General features: G+C 39.2%; 3 protein-coding genes across 8 annotated transcripts in view; 2 read left to right on the forward strand and 1 right to left on the reverse strand.

Moving 5' to 3' along the window:
* LOC121634374 (lysine-specific demethylase RSBN1L-like) overlaps nt 1-3,328 on the forward strand; it is a 35,850-nt gene extending 32,522 nt beyond the window's left edge. Inside the window, exon 9 of the mRNA XM_041976941.1 lies at nt 1-3,328. This exon is cut by the window's left edge and continues 1,079 nt beyond it. Within this exon, the coding sequence (XP_041832875.1) occupies nt 1-814 (814 nt within the window). The 3' untranslated portion in view covers nt 815-3,328.
* A 1,971-nt stretch (nt 3,329-5,299) lies between these two features.
* Nucleotides 5,300-7,253, reverse strand: LOC121634376 (transmembrane protein 60-like). 2 transcript variants are annotated; one of them, XM_041976947.1, is made up of 3 exons: nt 7,045-7,253; nt 6,528-6,611; nt 5,300-6,314 (listed from the first exon to the last, which is right to left on the reverse strand). In XM_041976947.1, the coding sequence occupies exons 2-3, from the start codon at nt 6,609-6,611 to the stop codon at nt 5,997-5,999; spliced, it is 402 nt and encodes a 133-aa protein (XP_041832881.1). In that variant the 5' UTR covers nt 7,045-7,253; the 3' UTR covers nt 5,300-5,996. The 2 variants fall into 2 exon arrangements, with proteins under 2 accessions (XP_041832881.1, XP_041832880.1); XM_041976946.1 differs by having other exon boundaries at nt 6,528-6,652.
* A 185-nt stretch (nt 7,254-7,438) lies between these two features.
* The window catches only part of phtf2 (putative homeodomain transcription factor 2), a 39,682-nt gene continuing 26,386 nt past the window's right edge, over nt 7,439-20,734 (forward strand). The window contains exon 1 of one of the 5 annotated variants that reach the window (XM_041977682.1): nt 7,439-7,793. The gene's annotated coding sequence lies outside the window, so the exon portion shown is untranslated. Of the gene's footprint in view, nt 7,794-8,641; nt 8,695-20,734 lie in introns of those variants that run through there. The other 4 variants (XM_041977678.1, XM_041977681.1, XM_041977680.1 and 1 more) reach the window with 4 other exon arrangements.

Consider the following 20,734-nt stretch of genomic DNA (forward strand, 5'->3'; position numbering starts at 1 on the left):
ATCACAGGAATCCCCTGCTGTGGACGTCCAGACACACATCTCTCAAACTGACACACGGACACACTTTTTGGCCGACACACGGATGCAAACACTCCCGGAGACTCACAGTTTGGACTCGGACTCCAGGACATCAGCGGATTTGCAGATGCATCCACAACTGGATGCGAGCAGGAGAGGAATTTACATGCAGCACGTCCCCCCACCACACCTCCCTCAGATGCTTCCTCCTTCTTATTCTCCTCTCCTCCCACACGCCCATCTTCCTCACAGACCTCCAGTCCTCCCCCCGAATCCTCTCCCCCTTCAGCCACAGACTCTAAACTCTTTCCTCAGCCCGACTGGACCTCCTCATTCTGTTCACATGAGCCACCTGCATCCCCCACATCAACCGAACATCACCACCCAGTCTCCATCATATTTCCAGCCTCCCCTCATGTCTCCTTCATCTCAGCCAAATGCTCCACTTGGGAGCCCCCAGTCACTCCCCCCTCATCTGTCTTATCAGCACCAGTTGGCCAAAACGTTCCTCCCTCCTCCTCAGCATCCCAGCTTCCCCTCTCACCCCTTCCTCCCTCCCCAGTCTTTCCTCTCGCAACCACCCGGTCCTTACCCCCTACAACCGCAATACCAAACCTCAACCTCGATGCAGGTTCAGCTCCCTCTGTCACACCCTTTTCATCATCCCCCTCCTCCTCCTTCTGTCTCTCCACCTCTTCCTCCCCCTCCTCTTCCACCTCCGCCTCTCCCTCAGTCTTCACCTTCTGTCTTTTCCCCTCCCCGAAGGCATGAAGAGGAGCAGAAGCAGATTTTATAGTAGTTTTTGTACATAGACGCAGATTTTAAAGGACTTTATATGTACATGGTTTTATTTAGGTTGTGCTGTTGTAAAACGATGTAAAAAGGAAACGAGGAGGAAGGAAGTGGAAACAGTAACAGAGTTTATATAACAGACCGCTGGATTGAACTGGCTTAGACAGTACTCGTGCTGCAACTCTGCACAACTACAAAACCACCATGAATGAAAGCAAACAGGCTGTTTAGCCTGTGATTGTTAAAGGGTGCACCGATTTTAACTCAAGTTTATTGAGGCTCGTGGTTCAAATGAGGTCCCTGTTCTGCAAAACGGCTGTCTGGTTATGTTTTGTTTGTCCAGAATTTCAGATTATCTGTGAGCCATCAGCCAAGAAACAGGAACATTACAGCACTTGTCTGCCATATTCTTCTTTTTTTTATTTATTTATTTTTTTTTATTAACGGTCCCAATGACCATTCACCATTTTGTGAAATTTGCAGCTAATACTTCCATTTTTGTATTTTAGTATTTTTTTTTTTATTTTTTTTTACATGTTCTCTGCCCATGACTGTTTCTGGAGTAAAGATAGGAGTAATAATTATCTATACAGCTGTATTGATGTAGTATTACAACGATTTCTCTACTGTATTTTATTAGCACATCTTAATCACTACAGAATATGGCAGGACTTTTCCCTCATATTGTTTTTAGAGCAATAATGCTCAGCAATAATTCGCTTGATGTGAAAGCGCATTATGTCAGTGTCTTTATTTACATTTTAAAGCTGTCAATGGTAATCCGTTACGAGGAATGCAATTAACAAACGTTCCTAAACACATCTAGTGTTATATTGGCAAACAAGAATGTCAGCCCACATCAGTTATAGGTCACCAAATAAGCTCCAGTAAACAAGACTGTGTTCAGTCAGGCAATTGAACGGGTTACAGTTTTATTTAATGATGATGCCTTGTACATATTGCCCTCTGTTGGCTGTACTTAAGTTTTTTTGTTTGTTTTTTTTCCTTTTAAAATTTGGAAAACAACATATAAGGAATTCAACCCAGACAAGGCTGTTGCAGACGGACCTCCAGAGTCTCAGGAAACACATTCAGGACTTATTAAAATATATTTAAAGTACACTTTAAAAAAATCCTCAGACTGTTGCTTTTACTTTACTGGACAGTTTAGAGCTTCAGGTCGTCTTTTCAGTGAATTATTAACCAGCCTGCAACATATTTTAGCAAATATGCAGCTATGTTATAGAGTTTAACTGAAGATCTCACATCATCTGGATGGAAGTAACAGAATTAAGAGCAATATATAGACGTGGTAGGTCAGCACTTCTAAAATGAGACACCTTGCAGCCCTTTTTAACGGCTAGATCAACTTCTCTGTAAATACAGATGATATTATTGAAGAACTATTGGATTGTGGCTCATGTCAGATTATCAACAGGACAAGTTCAGGTTCTTCCAAGAGTATACATTTTTTCAGGCCTTTAGTTCTGTGCTACATTTTTATCTATATCGTTCTTTAAAACACTTTGAGAATAGACGGTACTGCTCCATCCCAAAGCACTATTTATTTACCTGAAGTCCAGTTTCTCTACAGTGTTCAGCATCCTTTATATTTATTCAACAACCAGGGACTGAAGTGACCGCTTGTCTTTAAAAGTATAATAAATTATTAAAGGTCCCTTGTAATGATGAGTGTATGATTCTTGAAGTATGTGGTGTTAGGATCAGCCTCTTCTGTCTCTGTGCATGCCTCACAGCTGTGGAACTCTGTCATCAGTATCATGATTTTTACGTCAATATTGGAGTACAGTCGACTTGCTAATGTAGCTCGCAGCATTTCCCCAGTGCCTGTCCTTAACTGTGAACTACTCAATGGTCCAGAGGCACGCAGTGCATGAGTTCTGTCCTTTCAGGGGTTGCAGTTTTAAGTTCTCATCGGAAAATGAGAGCAAAGCCTTAAATTGGTCTCTAAATCTGCTGAAAAGCATCCAAATATCTGTGGTTTGAGTTGAGATAGCTCAGAGGAATGACGTGCACAAAGCAGGGTTGTATTTTTCTTAATTCGTCTCACCGCAAGCCTGCAAAATCCTAAAAAAAAAATGAAGGATAACGCCTTAGCTTTTTTTGCCTCAAAAGACTCCATTTCAGAGACAGAACTCTTTTCTGTGTGGCTCTGGGGAGACGGGAGGTAATAACTGAGCACTTGATACCAGTCGTAATGCGCTCAGCAACCCTTCTTGTGCTTTTGGGTGTTAGATGTTACAGAAACATGACAGGAACGTATATTTTTTTGTAAAAACGTGACAAAAGTTATGGTTGAAAACAAAGGTGTCCTCAGGGGCTAGCGTTGTTTTCACAGAGTTTATTTATCTCAAGTCTAGTTTGTTTTTCATTTTAGCTTTTACTTTAACTGTCGGCACTGTAGTGTACATAAGAAGTTTTGTAAAGAGGAAAAAAACTTGTAGTGTGGTTTCTACTTTAAATATGAACCTAGCTAATAAAAGGTTCAGTGTATGAATATGTTCGGCTCAGAGTTGATTCTTATTGGTGCAGTGCTTAAAAATGTCCTAGTTTAAATGTCATTACAAGAGAGTACGGAGACATTTATGCAACCAGGTGCTTGTGGAGTATCGGTTACATCCTGCCATCTGTTCCACACTAATCCTCTGATCAGCAGTTGGTGGAGATCCACTCAGCACGTTTGTTTCCAGCCCCTTGTTGTGGAAGTTTTGAACACAGGACTGTCACATGTCATAATTTAAAGTGATGAGTTTGCTGTCACATCAAGACCAGAAAATCAAAACATCGAACCAAAATGCAAACTGAAGGTGAATCTCACCCTCTGCCTGCAGCGGTAAGATGATCAGCTTTAAAAGGCCAGATCGTATCACAACACACACACACACACGCTACAGTGCATGTTACACGGCTGGTGCACGTCAGGTCAAAAACACCCCAAAGCAGCCTTTTCTTCTTCATCCTTCCATCCACTCATACCAGAACAAGTCAGCTGGCTTTTCCAGCATTTAAGCAGCTGTAAAGTATTTTCTGAAGAATGTGTGACTGCACACATCCCGTTTGAGATCAGCTGCAGTGGTTTTTATTTAGAAACTACTCAATTCTAGTATGAAATTTCAATGAGCTCCATTATTTTTCCTGCAGACCGATAGGTGGAGGAAGATCTGCTCACTTCACTGAATTAAAACATATTTTACTGTGCAAATACAAATAAATCTGTTGATTACTTCTGATTTCTGCATATTATACTTATTAGATGATTACATCTAAAATTAAGTACATTTAATATCCATCATGCTGATGTATTTATAAGCCTTTCAGTATAGTGAAGTTTTTTTTTAAAGGAATACAGGCATGTACAACATAATAACATCACAACAAAATTACTTTTAAATTCAGAATAATGAGTCTGGTGTCTATTTTTCTCCCCAAAAGACGTTGGTTTGTCTGACCACAGTACACATTTCCATCTCAGACAACTCTGAGCGAGGTTAATCTAAAGTTTCTTTTTATACAGTTAAGTTTAAATTTGCATTTCTGAATTTAACTGTACTGTAGTGCCTGACAAATGTCCCTCACAAGAACCCCTTCCCCTTATGGTTTATTCTGCAATGGCTATTGATGCTGTTCCCTCTGTGGGATCAGAGATCAGACATGCCCAACTTTTTGCACATTTGTTGATAAACTAATCTAAATCACGATTGCAATAACCTGTAAGATGGTATTTCTGGAATATTTACATCAAGTTTATTAAATATATTAGATTCAAATTGCAAGTTAAGACTGCAAAAAGGTCAAAGTAAATGTAAGAAAAAGTAGCTATTTACACAAACTTGGATTTGAAGGTTTTAATCTGAGTTTAGTTAGATTTTCTCCCCTCACACCCACCCTAATGCATGTGTCCAGCACTGTGCTTTTTGAGGACTGAAAGTACTGTTACACATCTGAACATGAAGTTAATATGAAGTCATAAATTCTTTCCAAAGTGCTGTCAGATAGTTAAACTTGTTTTGGGTTGTGTCTGCACATCAGCAGAGTGTGACACAAACGCTGCTGCTGGCTTTTTTGTGTTACACACTTCATTTCATGTCATATTACAGCAGGAATACATTGCTTTACTATGCACAGTCTGCAACTAATACAATCTCCAAGTTTAGCAACTCTTAAACATGAATTAATCCTTTTAGTACCTACAATTAAGTGAACTATAACTTATTATTAAGACTAGTGAGAAATTTTCACACTGTAACTCTTTATTAGCACAACACATGCGTACAATTTCAAAATCTGTCACGTTTCCTTTCAATAAAGTGCATAAATGAATCAATCATTGGCACAAAATTAAATTATATAAACAGCTGAACTATAAAATTTGACGACAGTAATCAACTTAACATCAAAAGCTGATGGTAGAAAGTGTTCCTGTGAGCTCTGAATGCTAGTTCAACACTGCTTTCTTTTCTTTTTTTTAATCTTAATGTTAATACCTGACAATGGTTTTGTCTCACTGACCCGTTTTCTGTATGCAAAGACCAAATGAAAGCTGATTTACACAGTATAAAAGGGACCTTGTACAAGGCAGAGGGCATAGCTTATGGAAAAGAGTGGATCAGATGCTTCTCAAGTCATCTGAGTATTCATTTCTTTGTGTACTTGTAGCTAAACTTAAAGTTATTTAAAGTTCATTTAAAACTGGTGAAATGGTAATTAACAAATAACTAATCAGCTCAGGAATTAAGGGAAAAGGGTGCATGACTACAACTATACAAACTTTTACACTCGGCATTGGAGCCAAGTGTGCATGTGTGTTTGTATATATATATATATATACACAAGCAGCTATGGTTGCTTATATACATTAAACACTAAAAGCAATACATACAGTATGTTTTCTTCCAGTGCTGACTTCACAGTAGTCTCACAGGTAGTTACTCTCATACTTCTGAGGTATTGCGATTATTTTAACTGAATGAGTGAACTCACTAGCAGCTTTCTCTCAACAAAATTAGCTGAGTCCCAGCTTTAAACTGATAAAGATTCTCTTTAGATTCAGTCTTCTCTGGCAACAAAATAACTAAAGTCCAAAGTCACAGACAAAACTTTACTCCCAAAACATGTTCCCATTTTTCTTTTTCTTTTTTGTACGAGCTGAATTTTTAATATAGCCCTTAAGCCTCTCTCCTTTCTGGAAAGATATTCAGCCCCAGTTCCACCAGTGCCCCCAGCAACATGGTCCACAGCGGGATGCACACAAATGTCAGCTTAATGTCAGCCAGTTTTTCCAGCTTGGCGCACAGCGTCAGGCAGAAGCCCAGCTTGAGCAGCATGGCCGTTAGGTACCATGTGCGCAGACGCAGGTCTGGCGAACCGTTTCGTGGGTCGTACCCGGGTTTGCAGCGACCTGCCATCTTAATAGCGAGCATGAGGATGAGGATTCCATCAAAGACCCAAACTGGGAGGAAGATCAGGAACCAGTTCCACTGCACCTGTAGAGAGGAAGTGGAAAAGATGATCACAAGGTCAAGAATTTTAAATGACATGGGTTAATCTGTTAATCATTTCAAAAGTTAAGAATCATTAAAGAAACCGGTCAGTGAAGCAGAGAAGCAATAAAAAGACAAAATATTCATAGCAGAAATAACAGTTCCTTGACCTTAATCTACTTGGGGTACAAGAAGATAAGAATACTGCTACTATACCTTCTCATCCAGTTTGAGCACCAACATTATGAGGAAAACCAGGGTGAAGACCCAGGTCAGCAAAACCCTCTGAGCCAGAGACATCTTAAATCCAGAAGACACACATCAGAGGAGATCAACAGAAGCTAGACAGACCATACATCCAGGAAACACAGAAAGAGTCAAATTAGTGATGAATACTTGCTACGTGACATTTTATTAGAAAAAGCTGCATGCAAGACCAGTTTTTAAGAGAAGTCTTTATTGATCCCACAATGAGGATATTTATATGCCACAGCAGCAAGAATGTAAAGAAAAGTCCCAGTTAGTAACATTAGTATACGTTACTAACTATAACGTTAGTATAGTTACTATCAGACAATATTTGTGTTTCAGTTATGCTTTTATTTTTACAAACATCGTGCAACAGTTAGCAAATCAAAGATGGACAATATTAAAATGCAGGTTTTCCATTCATTGTTAGCAAACGTTACACTGTAAGCTAGCTATAGCATTTTGGCTAATGGGTCTGACTTACTTCAGTCTATTTCCAACTCGGTGACCAGCATTTTCTTCTCCTTGTGTGCCACACATTGATATTCACATAATGTGTCTGACAACAATTACAATATTTTCACAAGACCAGTACCATTTAAACGGCACTACACCAGATGTGCCCCGTTAATAAACAGGTAGAGGATTTTGGTCCGTTATCTTTGATTACCCCGCCCCTCTGAGACGCTGATTGGTTGTCATTCTGCGGCGTAACATTTAGTTTTTAACGTACATCATTCTGCGTCTTACCGAAAAATGTTTTCAAGAGCGCAAAGTAGTTCTCCCAATAGGAAACCTTCTCCTGTAGTGAGTTTTAACCACCACTAGAGGTAAGTAGAATTATTTTCACCACTTTTGGTGGTCTAGAGTATAAGCAGTTTAACGTTAAACTACATACAACAAAGATGTCTTTTTATTTTTGATTGATTTATTCAACCTAAGTTGTAGCTTGACAGATATTAGAAGTATGTACTCATTTATCCGCTTTAGCAGTGAGTAATGTCTGGTTGCTTAAATTTTAATGGCGTGATTTTACGACGCTTTACGGTAACAGGCTGAGAAGTGTTTTTACACTCAGCGACAGAAAGGGAAAAGGCTAATGCTTCAAACATCACCGAGCAGACACCCAGTATCTCCTCCAGACAATGGACAAGGCTGACTGGCTCATTGCACAATAAATCTCGTTACGACAGCGCAGTTTTGTTCTGTGTGGAGTAGACGTCGCAGTCGGAGGTAAGATTGAGCGGCTGCGTGTTTATATTGAATTAAGCACAGCTGTGTGGGCTCTTTGTGGCTGCCACCGGTGGCGTAGCTAACCATGTAGCATGACTTGAGCTAGCAGCTGAAGGAGCAGCAGGGTTTGTGTGTATGTGAACATACTGAACCGTGTCTGCAACCAACTACATCAGCTAGCTTAAAAAAAAATGAGCTACCATAACATTAATTTAGAGCGCTGCCCAGGTCATGCCCTCCTCATTTTGACACGGAGACAGAAATGTGACCTCCATCATTCTTTCCACACACATCTTAAAATCATTACAGCATTTACTGTTGTATTAGCATTTAGCTGTTTTGATTTAATGCTTTCATTTAGATATTGTTGGGCAGCAATGCAAGTTTTTATTGGCGATTAGATTAAATCTTAAATAAATTATTCAAGTTTTAAAGAAACACTTTTCCTCCAGTAAACGTTGTTCAACAAAATATGTGCCATCTTTCATTTTCTGACTGTTCAGGCTGTTTGCATGCATCTTGCAGGATCAAGATGGCTAGGCAATTGTGTTTAACGATTTTAGGATGATTTATTGGTAGTTGTGGCTTTCAACATCACGAGTAAACTTTTTCCTAGATGAAGACCAGCATTACTATAAATCTTTTGGCTGATTTATTCGAGTATTTAAAGAGCAGAACAATGTTGATGTGAAATGTTTAGCATCAGTTATAGGGGAGACAATCAAATACTAAAATAGTTACATAATTATTCATTAATAAATTAATCGAGGTTTAATTTCTTTCTGCGACAGTAATTATTTGTGATCTTATTATCTGAAATAATCTTGTTTTCTGTTAAATCAGTGTTGGTATCCTTCACCTATCTTGGCTCACTGAGGAGAATCAGTCACAGCTTCAGCAGGCAGTCACAGTTTGGCAGACAACATGATTATCCAACATGTTTACCATGGAGTGACTGTGTCTAACAACATTGTTGGCCCAGATTTTCTTAGATTAACCCTCTTCCCCTCAGAGACAGAGCTGATATAAAGCCAAACAGGTTTTAAAGCTCTCTTTTGGTCTGCCTTCAGGTGATGGCTCTTACAGAAAATCTGGATTTTAAATACATTAACGTGACATGAAACAGATCAGGTTTCACTTGCTAAGTCAGATATAAAGCAGTGTTGACCGCAAAAATGATCAGCTGCAGAATAATTTAGCCCGCAGCTGCATTTGAACCCTGGCCAAGAATTTACCTTGTTTTTAGCGTTGTTCGGTCAGTTAAGCCTTGGTTTTGGACTTCTGCAGCAGCCCTGTGTGGTGTGGAAATGTATGTGCTTAACTGATTTTAAACATAAAACTTGAGGATTATCATTCATTTGTATCAGTTGCCTGCTGTTAAAACAAAACATTATTAAGGATTTATCAGAAATTTTTGGTATCATTTAATAACTTAAAAGTCGTGGCATCCTTCAAAGAGGAAAATAAGGTGTGTGTCAACCCTCCAAACTCCAAGAAGCTGTGGCAGTTGTGTGTTTATCACATTGTGACTGATGAGAGATGAATATCACCTTGGTGGTGTCATGTATGCAAGGTTACACTCAGCTGCTGTCTACAGACGTGGGTTTCCCGCGCGTGTGTCCTTGCCCACACTTTTCACACACAGTGGATGGGTCTACACGCGGCTGATCACCTGCTAAGTCAGTAGTACTTGTCAGTGAACAGGGAAGCTTTGCAGCAGTTCTGCTGTGTTCAGGGACTGGATGTCATTCTTAACTCTTTTTACATGTTTGAAGTTGACTGAGGGACCTTGTGTGTGTGCACATGTGACATTAAAGCATCCATTCATTCTCTTATCCTTAATCTCTTCACTCTCTCTTTCTTTTTTTTTTTCTCTATTGAGGCGCTCTTAAATGTTGATGATGATGCACTGTGGAGTGTTTTTTTTGTTGTTGTTGTTGTCCAGCTTGTTTCTGCATACAGAGCTGGTTACATCATCAGCTGCAGTATACTTACATCACACAACTGACTACTATATCGTTTCATGTTGCCGCTGCAGCAGAATGGCCTGTAGGGCGCTGATATAATAAATACAATTATACAACCAGTAAATAGACCTGTTTGGTGTTATCAACGCAGCTGCACTGCAGTAAAACTGAGGAGGTTCTGGTGGATTGTGTTAATACATAGCCTGGGAACCAGACAAAGCTGAGAACTCATGTTTTATTTACTCTTTCGCAATGCATCTGGGCCCACTCCAGTTAGAACAAATCTTCACCAGGCTCATGCCCCTGCAAGCCCAATTATAACTATTTGTCTTTAAATGTGGCAGTTTTGGTAACATCAGACTTTATCTAGGGGCTCTGTTGAGATGCTTCACAATATCATGGGTTTAAATGCTCTGATTAAAGTGGTTCTAGAGGCGTTGTGGGCTGCATTGTTCAAAAATTCTTATTAAATCAACTCAGAGCTTCAGGCTGACTTCAGTTGGTGCATTGGTGAGGTGAGAATTTTTAAACTCTTAGAGATTAACTCTTTTTAGGTTGATAGAAGCAGGCAATACAAGGAGACAGCGACAAAAAAAGGAAGGCTCTCTGTTTACTCAGGGAGATGTGTCCCATTAGATCAGAGCTGAAGGAAATGCATGTCACAAAGCCTCAGAGGAATAGTTCTAATATTACAGATACAGTAAATGATCCTTGTAAAACCAGTAATACATAACACATCATGCTAATAAATGTTTTAACTTGCAGATATCTGATTAAACTTTTTTGTTGTTGTTGTTGTTTTAAAAGCGTTAAGCACATTCTGTTTTTGTTGCTTAGTCTTCAGTTTTTACGTTACGGTCTTGTGTGGTGTTGTAGCTTTGTGGTCATCGTCAGCTTTAAGTTATTTAGGTAGAGATTTTGATGGGCTACCGGTTTCCTAGACTTGATTGTTGGGCTTGTTCAGGTCAAACCAAAGGGTTCAAAGCATTAATATCCAACACCTAAAATAACTCTCCACTGTTCTACTGAACATGGATATTATTGATTGTTAATCCTGATCAAAGCTCCTTCAGAAGTTGTGCATAATAAACTGAAAACAATAATTCTGTTATTTTGTGCTGCTCGGGCCACTTTAAGTAAATATAAGCATAAACAAAACACTGTTTAGTCTCACCGAGAGGTGAGCGTGTGTAAGGCCTTTAAACATTCAGCTTTTTTTGGGAGTTTGTGTTTTCGGTTGGCTTAATTCACCGTCTTCTTCAGCAGACTTCCTGTATTTGTGTCAGTGAAACCAGAATAATGCCTGCAAGAAACACCTTTTTAGTTTGACATTTTAAAATGACACACATAACAATCATCTACACACAACGTGTAACCCATTTTATTTTCTACTGAAGGTTGCCAGTATTTTGGGAATCCTTTAAAATCATCAAACACAGTCTTAAGAGCTTTGTATCACAAGTTACCTGCAGTGCTGGGTTTCATTAGTAAAGAGGCTGCTCTGAGATATAACATGATCACAAAGATGACACGTTGGAGATATTTAGGATGATGAAGGAGGGAGATTATGATTATTATGGTTGTCTGTCTCCTGAGTCGCTATGCAGTCTACATTCATGGGCTGATTACTAGGGGCTGTCTGTTAATCATCACTGAGAGTCTGTACTGTGTGAAGTCATTTAGCAGACGATGCATGCTGCTCTCTATGCAGCGTCTTATGCAAGCTGGATTAAATTTAAAGTCATGTACACTACCGCTCAAATGTTTGGGGTCACTTAGAAATGTTGTGATTTTTTTAATAAAAAGCAGCATTTTCTTCAATTAATATAACATGAAATTAACCAGAAATACAATCTAGACATTGTTAATGTGGTAAATGACTGTTATTGCTGGAAACAGGTGTTTTTTTTTATTGGAATATCTACATAGGTGTACAGAGACCCATTTTCTGCAACCATCACTCCTGTGTTCCAATGGCATATTCTGTTAGCTAGTCCAAGTTTATCATGTTAAAAGGCTAATTGATCATTTGAAAAGCCTTGTGCAATCATGTTAGCACAGCTGAAAACTGTTGTACTGATTAAAGAGGCAAAAAAAATTGGTCTTCGTTGGCTAGTTCAGTATCTGGAGCTTCAGTATTTGTGTGTTCAATAAAAGTCTCAAAATGGCCAGAAGAAAAGAACTTTCTACTGAAACTCATCAGTCTATTCTTGTTCTGAGAAATGAAGGCTATTCCATGAGAGAAGTAGCCAAGAAACTCAAGATATCCTACAATGGTGTGTACTACCTTCGAAGAACAGCACAAACTGGTTCTAACCACAATAGGAGGAGAAGTGGGAGGCCCCGGTGCACAACTGAGCAAGAGGACAAGTACATCAGAGTCTCTATTTGAGAAACAGACGCCTCACAGGATGCTGGCCTTCTAGGCAGAGTAGCAAAGAAAAAGCCATATCTGAGACTAGCCAACAAAAGGAAACGATTAAGATGGGCAAAGGAACACAAACACTGGACAGAGGAAGACTGGAAAAAGGTCTTATGGACAGATGAATCTAAGTTTGAGGTGTTTGGATCACAAAGAAGAACATTTGTGAAACGCAGAACAAATGAAAAGATGCTGGAGCAGTGCTCGATGCCATCTGTCAAGCATGGTGGAGGAAACGTGATGGTCTGGGGATGCTTTGGTGCTGGTGAAGTGGGAGATTTGTTCAGGGTAAAAGGGATACTGAATAAGGATGGCTATCACTCCATTTTGAAACGCCATGCCATACCCTGTGGACAGCGCTCGATTGGAGCCAATTTTGTCCTACAACAAAACAATGACCCAAAGCATAGCTGTAGAAGAAGAAGCAGTCAGCGGGTATTCTTTCTATAATGGAGTGGCCTGCACAGTCACCAGATCTCAACCCTATTGAGCTGCTGTGGGAACAGCTTGACCGCACGGTGCGGAAGAAGTGTCCATCAAGCCAAATCTGACTTGTGGGACATCCTTCAGGAAGCATGGGGTGAAATTTCCTCAGATTACCTCAACAAATTCACAGCTAGAATGCCAAAGGTCTGCAAGGCTGTAATTGCTGCAAATGGAGCAGTTTGAAGGGCAAAATTATTATTTCAAGTACAAATCATTATTTCTAACCTTGTCAGTGTTTTGACTATATTTTCTATTGATTTTGCATCCCATTTGTTTAATAAAATGTGAGTTTTCATGGAAAAAACATGACATTTTTGGGTGACCCCAAACTTGACATGCTTCCCCAGCACATTTGAGTGTTTGACCAGAGGTGAACCGTATATGTTTGTGTGTGTACATATGTGTACCCTCACAGCAACAGAAAGGGAAGTGTTGAAGCATGCAGCAGGCAAATGGCTAAACACAATGCATTCTTGCACAGATACACACACTCGGACATGTTGTAGTTTCTGCTCGGACGGCAACAGCAGTGTAACCCTATGCCAGGAAGAAACAGACAGATGGAAAACTATGAGGCTGTGAATAGAAACCATACTTCCTCTTAGAGGAGCACACATAAGACGCAGACACAGGGTTTTTTTTAAAGCGTGGATGGGTGTGTGCATGCATGCAGACTGAACTGAAGCTACTCTACAGTCAGCAGCAGCAGTTTGCTTTTTTTGTAAGTTTCAGTTCATCTGTGGTTACTGGTTTCCTGTCCAATTAGATAAAAAATTCAACAAAACATCCATAAGCCCGACATAATTTGTCTGACATGTTGCCTTGACTTGTAGAAACAGGCCGGTGAAACTAAAGAGTTTTATTGCTAATTGTAAAATTTTACTTCAGTGTTGATGATGATCTAACAAAACTTGAGTTCTGTCTTAGTTATAGTCTCCTGCAAAGTCGTTCAGCCCCAACAAACAAAAGCTGTAGGTCATATTTCTGCAGTAGATTTAAAACCGGACGGATTTTAACTCCAAACTCTCCGTCTCCTATGCTTTTAGAAATCTGGATCCATTTCTGTCTAATTGGTTGTGGTTTGATTCTACCATTGATGTAAAAGATGACACATAATTACAGGATTTTTTACCAACATGTTTGATATTCGGGCTGTTCAGTTTAGGGAGAAACCTCTCTTGCTTTTTAAATTTGCTTATGACATGACTCTACCTCTTCTTCCTCATTCAGTGAATGAGGATCTATGAATACGCTAACCTGATTCGGACATCTACATGCCACCAGCTTATGCCAGCCTTCCCTGTTGCTGCTAAGCAACAACCACTTCTAATTTTGGTGTAATTCAGTAGTTCTCAAAAATTTAGCAATGCATAGCAGAAGCAAGGTCAAATGAAAAGCTGCAGCACTATGTAGGCTGGTGTGAATCTCTCTTTTCATGCCCACGCTAGTAAAAAGTTTGGATCTCGTTGCCTTCCTGAAAAGATCACAGAAACATTTCCAGTTGATTTTGGTCCACAGCGACATAATGACTTTTCCAGATCTGCAGGAAAACATGTTTACGATGTATTTTTTGAGATTTTGGGGCTAGTGAAGCACAATGAACTCTACTGTCATGTTCAAGAAAACAGCTTGAGCTGATCTGATTTTTGGGATTGCACATTGGGAGAAGATGGCAGACTGTGGTTGTGTAGTGTTTTAAATGATGCAATGAGGTGTTCCCAAAACAATCATGACAGCCAGAACTGTTGCAACAAGTAGGGATGATTCACGGTATCGTGCTATTTACACCGATTACTGATCCTGTCATCTGAATGTTGCAACAGAAATTTAGATATTATCTTATTTAGATATAACAGGCAACACTTTTAGTGGAGCTTAGTGTGGTCCGTCCATTCCAGTGAGCCCGTTTACATGAACAAAAACATAACTGGGATTAAATAGATAATTGTAATACTCTGGTCTTACACGGCTAAATGCATTTCTTAAATATAATATTAAAAAAAATTCTCTACATTTCCCTATCCATCATCAGATCTATTTTGGAGTGCATAGTGATGCAACTTTGTTATTTTCAAAGCATCTGGTCTTTGTGGAACATGGCCCTCCCACCGTCTTTACATTAGCTGCTAACGTTCGGAGCTACTAAGCCTGCCAAACAGTGTGCCGGATAATACTCTGACGTTGCGCTGCTGTTCCACTCATGTTGTGATTGCATCCCTTCTGTTTTTTGCAGATGTAGAAGGACTAATTAAATCAGAAGTACGGGTCTACATGTATAAAGACATTGAGGTATCGGGAGAAATCTCGGCGTGTTAATCCAATTTCTCAGGTAATAGTAGGTAATGGCAGTTATCTAATAAATAAAATCAGATCGTAGCCGTCTACATGACCACTTGAATTAAATAATAACTCAAGAAATCGGATTATGATCAGATTTTTTGATGTACATGTAAACTGGCCGAATGTGTTGTGTATTTAGTTATGCAGTTTTGCATATTTTAGTAGTAACAAGTACTTATTTGAGTTGGTACTGTTGCATTTGGGAGTATGATACCAAGCCATTCCAGTCTGACGTCACCTTAAGGTTTGTTGGCCCAGTGAGCTACCACCAGTTTTATTTTATTTATTTTTTCCCGACCATTTTGTATAAACAGAAACAGCCATATTGTATTCAGTGACTTAAATCACATTTTCTGCCAATTTTCTTTGGTTTTGAGCCTCAACAGATCCTCATCTATAAGATGTACCAAATTTATGCCTCTTTTTTTATTTAGCTTACTGGGTAGTTGAGCTGGTGTAACTGGTTTTCTGTTATCTGAATTGCTAAACTTCACATTCAGTACTTTGTTTTTTCCTTTGGTTTAGGACGAGGTCCTCTTGTTTGACTAGTTTTATTGGATTATTAACAATGAACAGAATCAGTTTGCCACTTGTATGTTCTGTAGCCACCTTGGGGCGATTTTACAGGGTGAAGTGTTGCAGGTTGTGCAGAAAGGCTGATATGTGGAGTGTGGCTGGGTATACGCCAGGGCGGGGCGATATGACCGTAAAATAAAATCTAAAATTTTTTATATAAACAATATTAAACTTAAAGCTTTTGGATGCAAATCTTGTTTTATTTCTTTATTTATTTCTATGAATGATTGACATCAAAGAAAGAAAATAATAACTTTTGCACTATATAAACAGCTTCATAGCTGCATCAGTGATCTCTTTCCCATCTGGATCCTTATCATACGGGGTCCACTGTGGAAATAATTCCCCTGATGTTGTTTGCCTCTTGAGAAGAGTTTATGGGCAGATGTTTTCTTCTGCATCTTAAAGAGAGCAGCATTTCTCCCTGTGGTTATTTGCAAAGCTAAATTCCAGGTGTGAGTGATGCCTCACATCACTGTTTGTGTTAGAGTATCAGATAAACAGCGTTTTGGTGAAGCAGGATGGCTGAGGCCGCTGCTGACTAGGGCTGCAACTAATGACTATTCTGATGGTCGATTAGCCACCGACTATTAAAACGACTAGTCGACCAATCGGATTATGTATCTCATGATTATTATAAATGGATCTTATTTCACTTTCAGCTTTGAAATTTTGCATAGAGTTGTTAAGTAAGTCCGACGTGCCTCCTCTTTAAATGTCTGCTTTAAGAATCTCACGTTTTTAATTTATTTTGTAAGTTTAACGTGAAGTTATCCCAGACTTTTAACATTCTTCACCGCCATTTTCCTCCCTAGTCCGCCACCATATTTTTCCCCTGGCGGACTTTATTGCTTAGCAGGGATAAAAAAAAAAGACTATGTCTCACTCTGTATTTTTCCCCTCTTTGTGCATGTGCATTGTGCAACTCTCAGCAGAGATCGGATTAGAAGACAATGTCTCACTCTGTAATTTTTTTTGCCAACAATAGTCGACAGCTAAATTCGTTGTCGACTATTGTCAATAACGTCGACTAATCGTTTCAGCCCTACTGCTAACAATGGAAGCCCAAGGAGAACATTTGCGGTCCATAAAAAAAAAAAAAAAAGTCATTAACCTGTGTTACGGCCTATGGCCTGTCAGCCTGGTGCTGGTATTGGAAACAGCTGTCTTGTTGCAGCCTGACGACTGCCATCAGGAGCTGCTCCTCTTCTCCACTCTCCTCCGTCAGGATTGGTCGCCTGCGGTTCCGGGATCTCCCGAAGGGGCAGTGCTTCGTGGACTCTTTGCCCATAAGAGCCCAGCATCACCATTATTCATGGCAGCTGGGAACCGTGGGCACACAGTTCAATGACTTTGGGATTAAACTCTTTCGTGTTCTTTCCCTGTGTGGGTTTAGCATTGGCTGTGAGAATTGTAAAAGCTTTCGTTTGGCAGAACTTGTGGTTTAGAGAAAAGACTTGATTTCAGTTTGTATTTAGTATTTGTTATTGTGGGTTTTGGTTTATAGGAAGTTTTGTCTTTATTTGCAACTGTAGTCTGTTTGTATAGAGGTAAGAGTCATTCGTACCCTCAATAGGAGGAGGTTTTTGTTTAGTAATTTTCGATCTATTTGTTCATTGTATAGTAAACCTGAAAAAGGACACTTTTTGTTATTTTTAGCCGGACATGGTATATTTTCTTTTATAGGAACTACCCTTTATTTGTACCCTTTATGTATTTATTGAACCCGGTTTTGTATTTTGTTTATAGGAAATTTTATTTATTTTATTATTTTAATAAATACTTTTTTTTTATTTACACCATTTTGACTTGAGTCTGGTCCGGTTTGTTATTGACCCTTTTTTTACCCCTGGACAAAAGAGGTCATAACAACCTGATCAATCGATTTTAGCCCCAGCCCACGCCATGTCCTGCTTCATTTAGGGTTCCTTTTAGATTCATGGTGGCTGTGAGTTTTGAAGTAAAGTTATAAGGTTGTTTATAGTTGCTTGAGATGGTCAGGGGATCACCCCACATGATAAAAAAAAAAAACAAAAAAAAAAAAACATGATCCCAACCCCTTGTTCCTCTCGCAAACTCTCTCCAAATCCCGTCCTTTGACCTTTCATCCTCTATTGAGCAGCTTCATGTTTCCTGTAGGCATGCGAACACACAAACACGCACGTGCCCCCTCACCCAGCGCTTAGGGTAACCTACTCTCATCATGAAATATGGAGCTGATAGGAGAGCGGCTAGTGTTACAGATCACGAGTTAGCAGACTCATGAAGGATGCCTCCCGCTGGGCTCAAGTTATCATGAGACATTCCAAAGGCACATGACACGGCTGTCAATTTTTATTTCCAGCAAAGTGAATGAAAAACCAAGCTTTGTACTGGTTTAAAAGCCCTACTCTTGATTTTTTTTTTTTAATGAAAAAGAAGAAAAAACCCCACTGTGTCCAGCTCTGTGAAAGGTCATAATTTGCACCATTTTTTAAAAAATTAATCTGTGATGGGTAAACATGACAAGAAATTCAAATAATTGAAGGCAGACCACATTACTTTAACTTCCCATCATTGTCTTGGCTCATATGAAGATTAAACCTTTCATTTAATCTCTCATTATGAAATTTGGACTCCAGGGGGACTCAAATTAAAATTAACCAGCGTGTAAAGCCTCTGCCGTTGCAGTTGGATGGGACCTTGTATTCAGTTACACATCACAAGGTTGAGGAAGCCTGCACTGCATCAGATTACCTCATTTTGTTTTCCTATGCTCTGCTAATCTCAAGACACAGTCAGAGAAACTGGGTCAGCTTTTAAGGTTTGAGGAAGAGTAACGAGTCAGTTCTGTTTTTAAAGTACCGTCAAACCTTGAAGTAAAAAAAAAAGTTAATGCTTGAGACACGTTCATACTCTCCTTAAAGACTTTAGAGCTTAATTAATAACATTACTGGTGGTGGTAGTAAATCAGGCAAACATTGATTAAATCCATCACTTTTGTTGTGTCATTGCTTGTTTTGGCTTTGGGTTATATTTTTTTATATTATATTTAATCTTCTGAATATTTATAGAAAACGCTTCAATTTAGATGAGATGGGGTCCCTCTATTAAAAAACAATGTGACCTTTTTTGAATATAAGGAGGAGGTCTGAGGATCACCAGAGAGATGCTTGAGAGTGAGAACCATTCATATATCATGTTAAAAGTATATAATATCTCATAAAACAATTCTCTTCATCGCACACAACTTTAACAACACTACGCTACACCCACGCTCCTAGTTTATCCGTAGTAATGTTGGTTTGTTCGTTGCTGGACTGAATTGATGGGAATACAAATTTGTATTGGTATGACGTCTTAAATTAAATTAGTCCTAGACTGATGGTCACTGCTTGTGTCCACAATGAAATAAAAAGCCTCTAAGAGGAAAAGATGAGCATACTTTGGTCAACATACATTTGACTTTTTTACCTTTTTACATCTGATGTCTGAGTTTTTTTAATCAATACAAGAAATTATGTTGACTAATTTGCCAAAAAGCTAATGGTTTCTTATGAAGTGTCATAATATACAGTGGGTTAGCTGAGAGTCTTGGCCCACTTGCCTCATGCATTAAGCCCTCGGTCAGGAACCTTGGGGTAACCCTTGACCCTGCAATGTCCTTAGATGCTCATGTAAAATTACTTGCTCGCTCTTGTTTTTATCACCTCAAAAACATTGCTAAGCTGCACCCAGTTGTTTCATCATCTGAGATGGAGATGATCGTTCATGCCTTCATCTCATCCAGACTGGATTACTGTAATTCCCTCTTCACATGTTTAAACAAAAAATCGCTTGACCGTCTCCAGTAGCTTCAGAACGCTGCTGCAAGGCTGATAACTAAATCCCCCAAATTCACCCATGTCACTCCTCTACTATTCCAGCTGCACTGGCTGCCCATTTATTACAGGGTGCATTTTAAAATTCTGGTGTTTACCTATCAAGCCCTACATGACCAGGCACCTGAATACATCAGGGATCTCCTACAGCTCTACGTGCCCAGCAGGTCCCTGAGATCGAGTCATCAAGATCTGCTGGTTGTTAAACCAACACGGCTGAGAACTAAGGGTGACAGAGCCTTTGCAGCAGTGGCTCCTGTCCTCTGGAACTCCCTTCCTCTAGGCCTGAGATCTGTGGACTCCATGACTTCTTTTAAAAAGCAGCTAAAAACACATCTATTTAAACTTGCTTTTACTTAGTTTTATTTGTTTTTATTCTCTCTGTATTACTGTTATTTGGTGTTTTATCTTGTTGTTAAGCACTTTGTGATTTTATCTTGAAAGGTGCTATATAAATAAACATTTACTTACTTACTTACTTACTTGGGTTGATGTGTCCAAGGTTTTGACAAGTTTATATTGATTTAACTTTAAAATGAGACACAGTATACTAGATTATATCCATATTGCCCTTTCCTAATATTTTCTGTGTTCTTATATGTGTAAGCTTTAAAGCTGAGCAGGAATTCAATGCCAGGCTTGAATAACACCATTATTATGGGCTGAAGAACCCTCCCAGCTTGTATGGAAATGTAATATTAATATCAAAATCCCTCCAAAATCAAATTTTTTTTATATTGAAGCTACTTTATGTGGAGATGAAAGGTAGATGGTAAAAATACTAATGTTTAATATTCTTAAATAATCATTTTCTTCACTTCCCACGATAAGGAGGTCTTTCTTTGTCTTTGTTTTATAAGGCTGCATATGCATGTGTGAAGTCGTGCCAGGAGCACCAATGTCGTCGTGCAAACTGTGGCCTACATGCACACTGTCCAACCCGGCTGCTTTCACTGTAAATGGGTCAGTTCAGACTTCTGGTCAGACAGATTTGGTAAGCCTCGAGGGTGCAGACTGTGTGAGCCTGTCTGCATGTGTGTGATATCTTAGGAGAATTCTAGTAGTGTGTTTGTGAGTTAAACTTGCTTGTTAACATGTTTGTTCAAAGCTAAATGAACAGTAGATATGTTGTTAAAATGTAGGGAATTGAAATGAAAAAGTTGTTTATAAATTCTGCTTCTTGTGACCATGTAAGTATAATGTGTGTGTGTGTTTGCTGTCTGGTCGCTGTTCCCAAAATACCCTACCGGAAACCACCATGTATTCTGGGATTACAGCGACTGTGTTATT

This window comes from Melanotaenia boesemani, chromosome 23 (genome assembly GCF_017639745.1).
Source record: "Melanotaenia boesemani isolate fMelBoe1 chromosome 23, fMelBoe1.pri, whole genome shotgun sequence".
NCBI lineage: Eukaryota > Metazoa > Chordata > Actinopteri > Atheriniformes > Melanotaeniidae > Melanotaenia > Melanotaenia boesemani.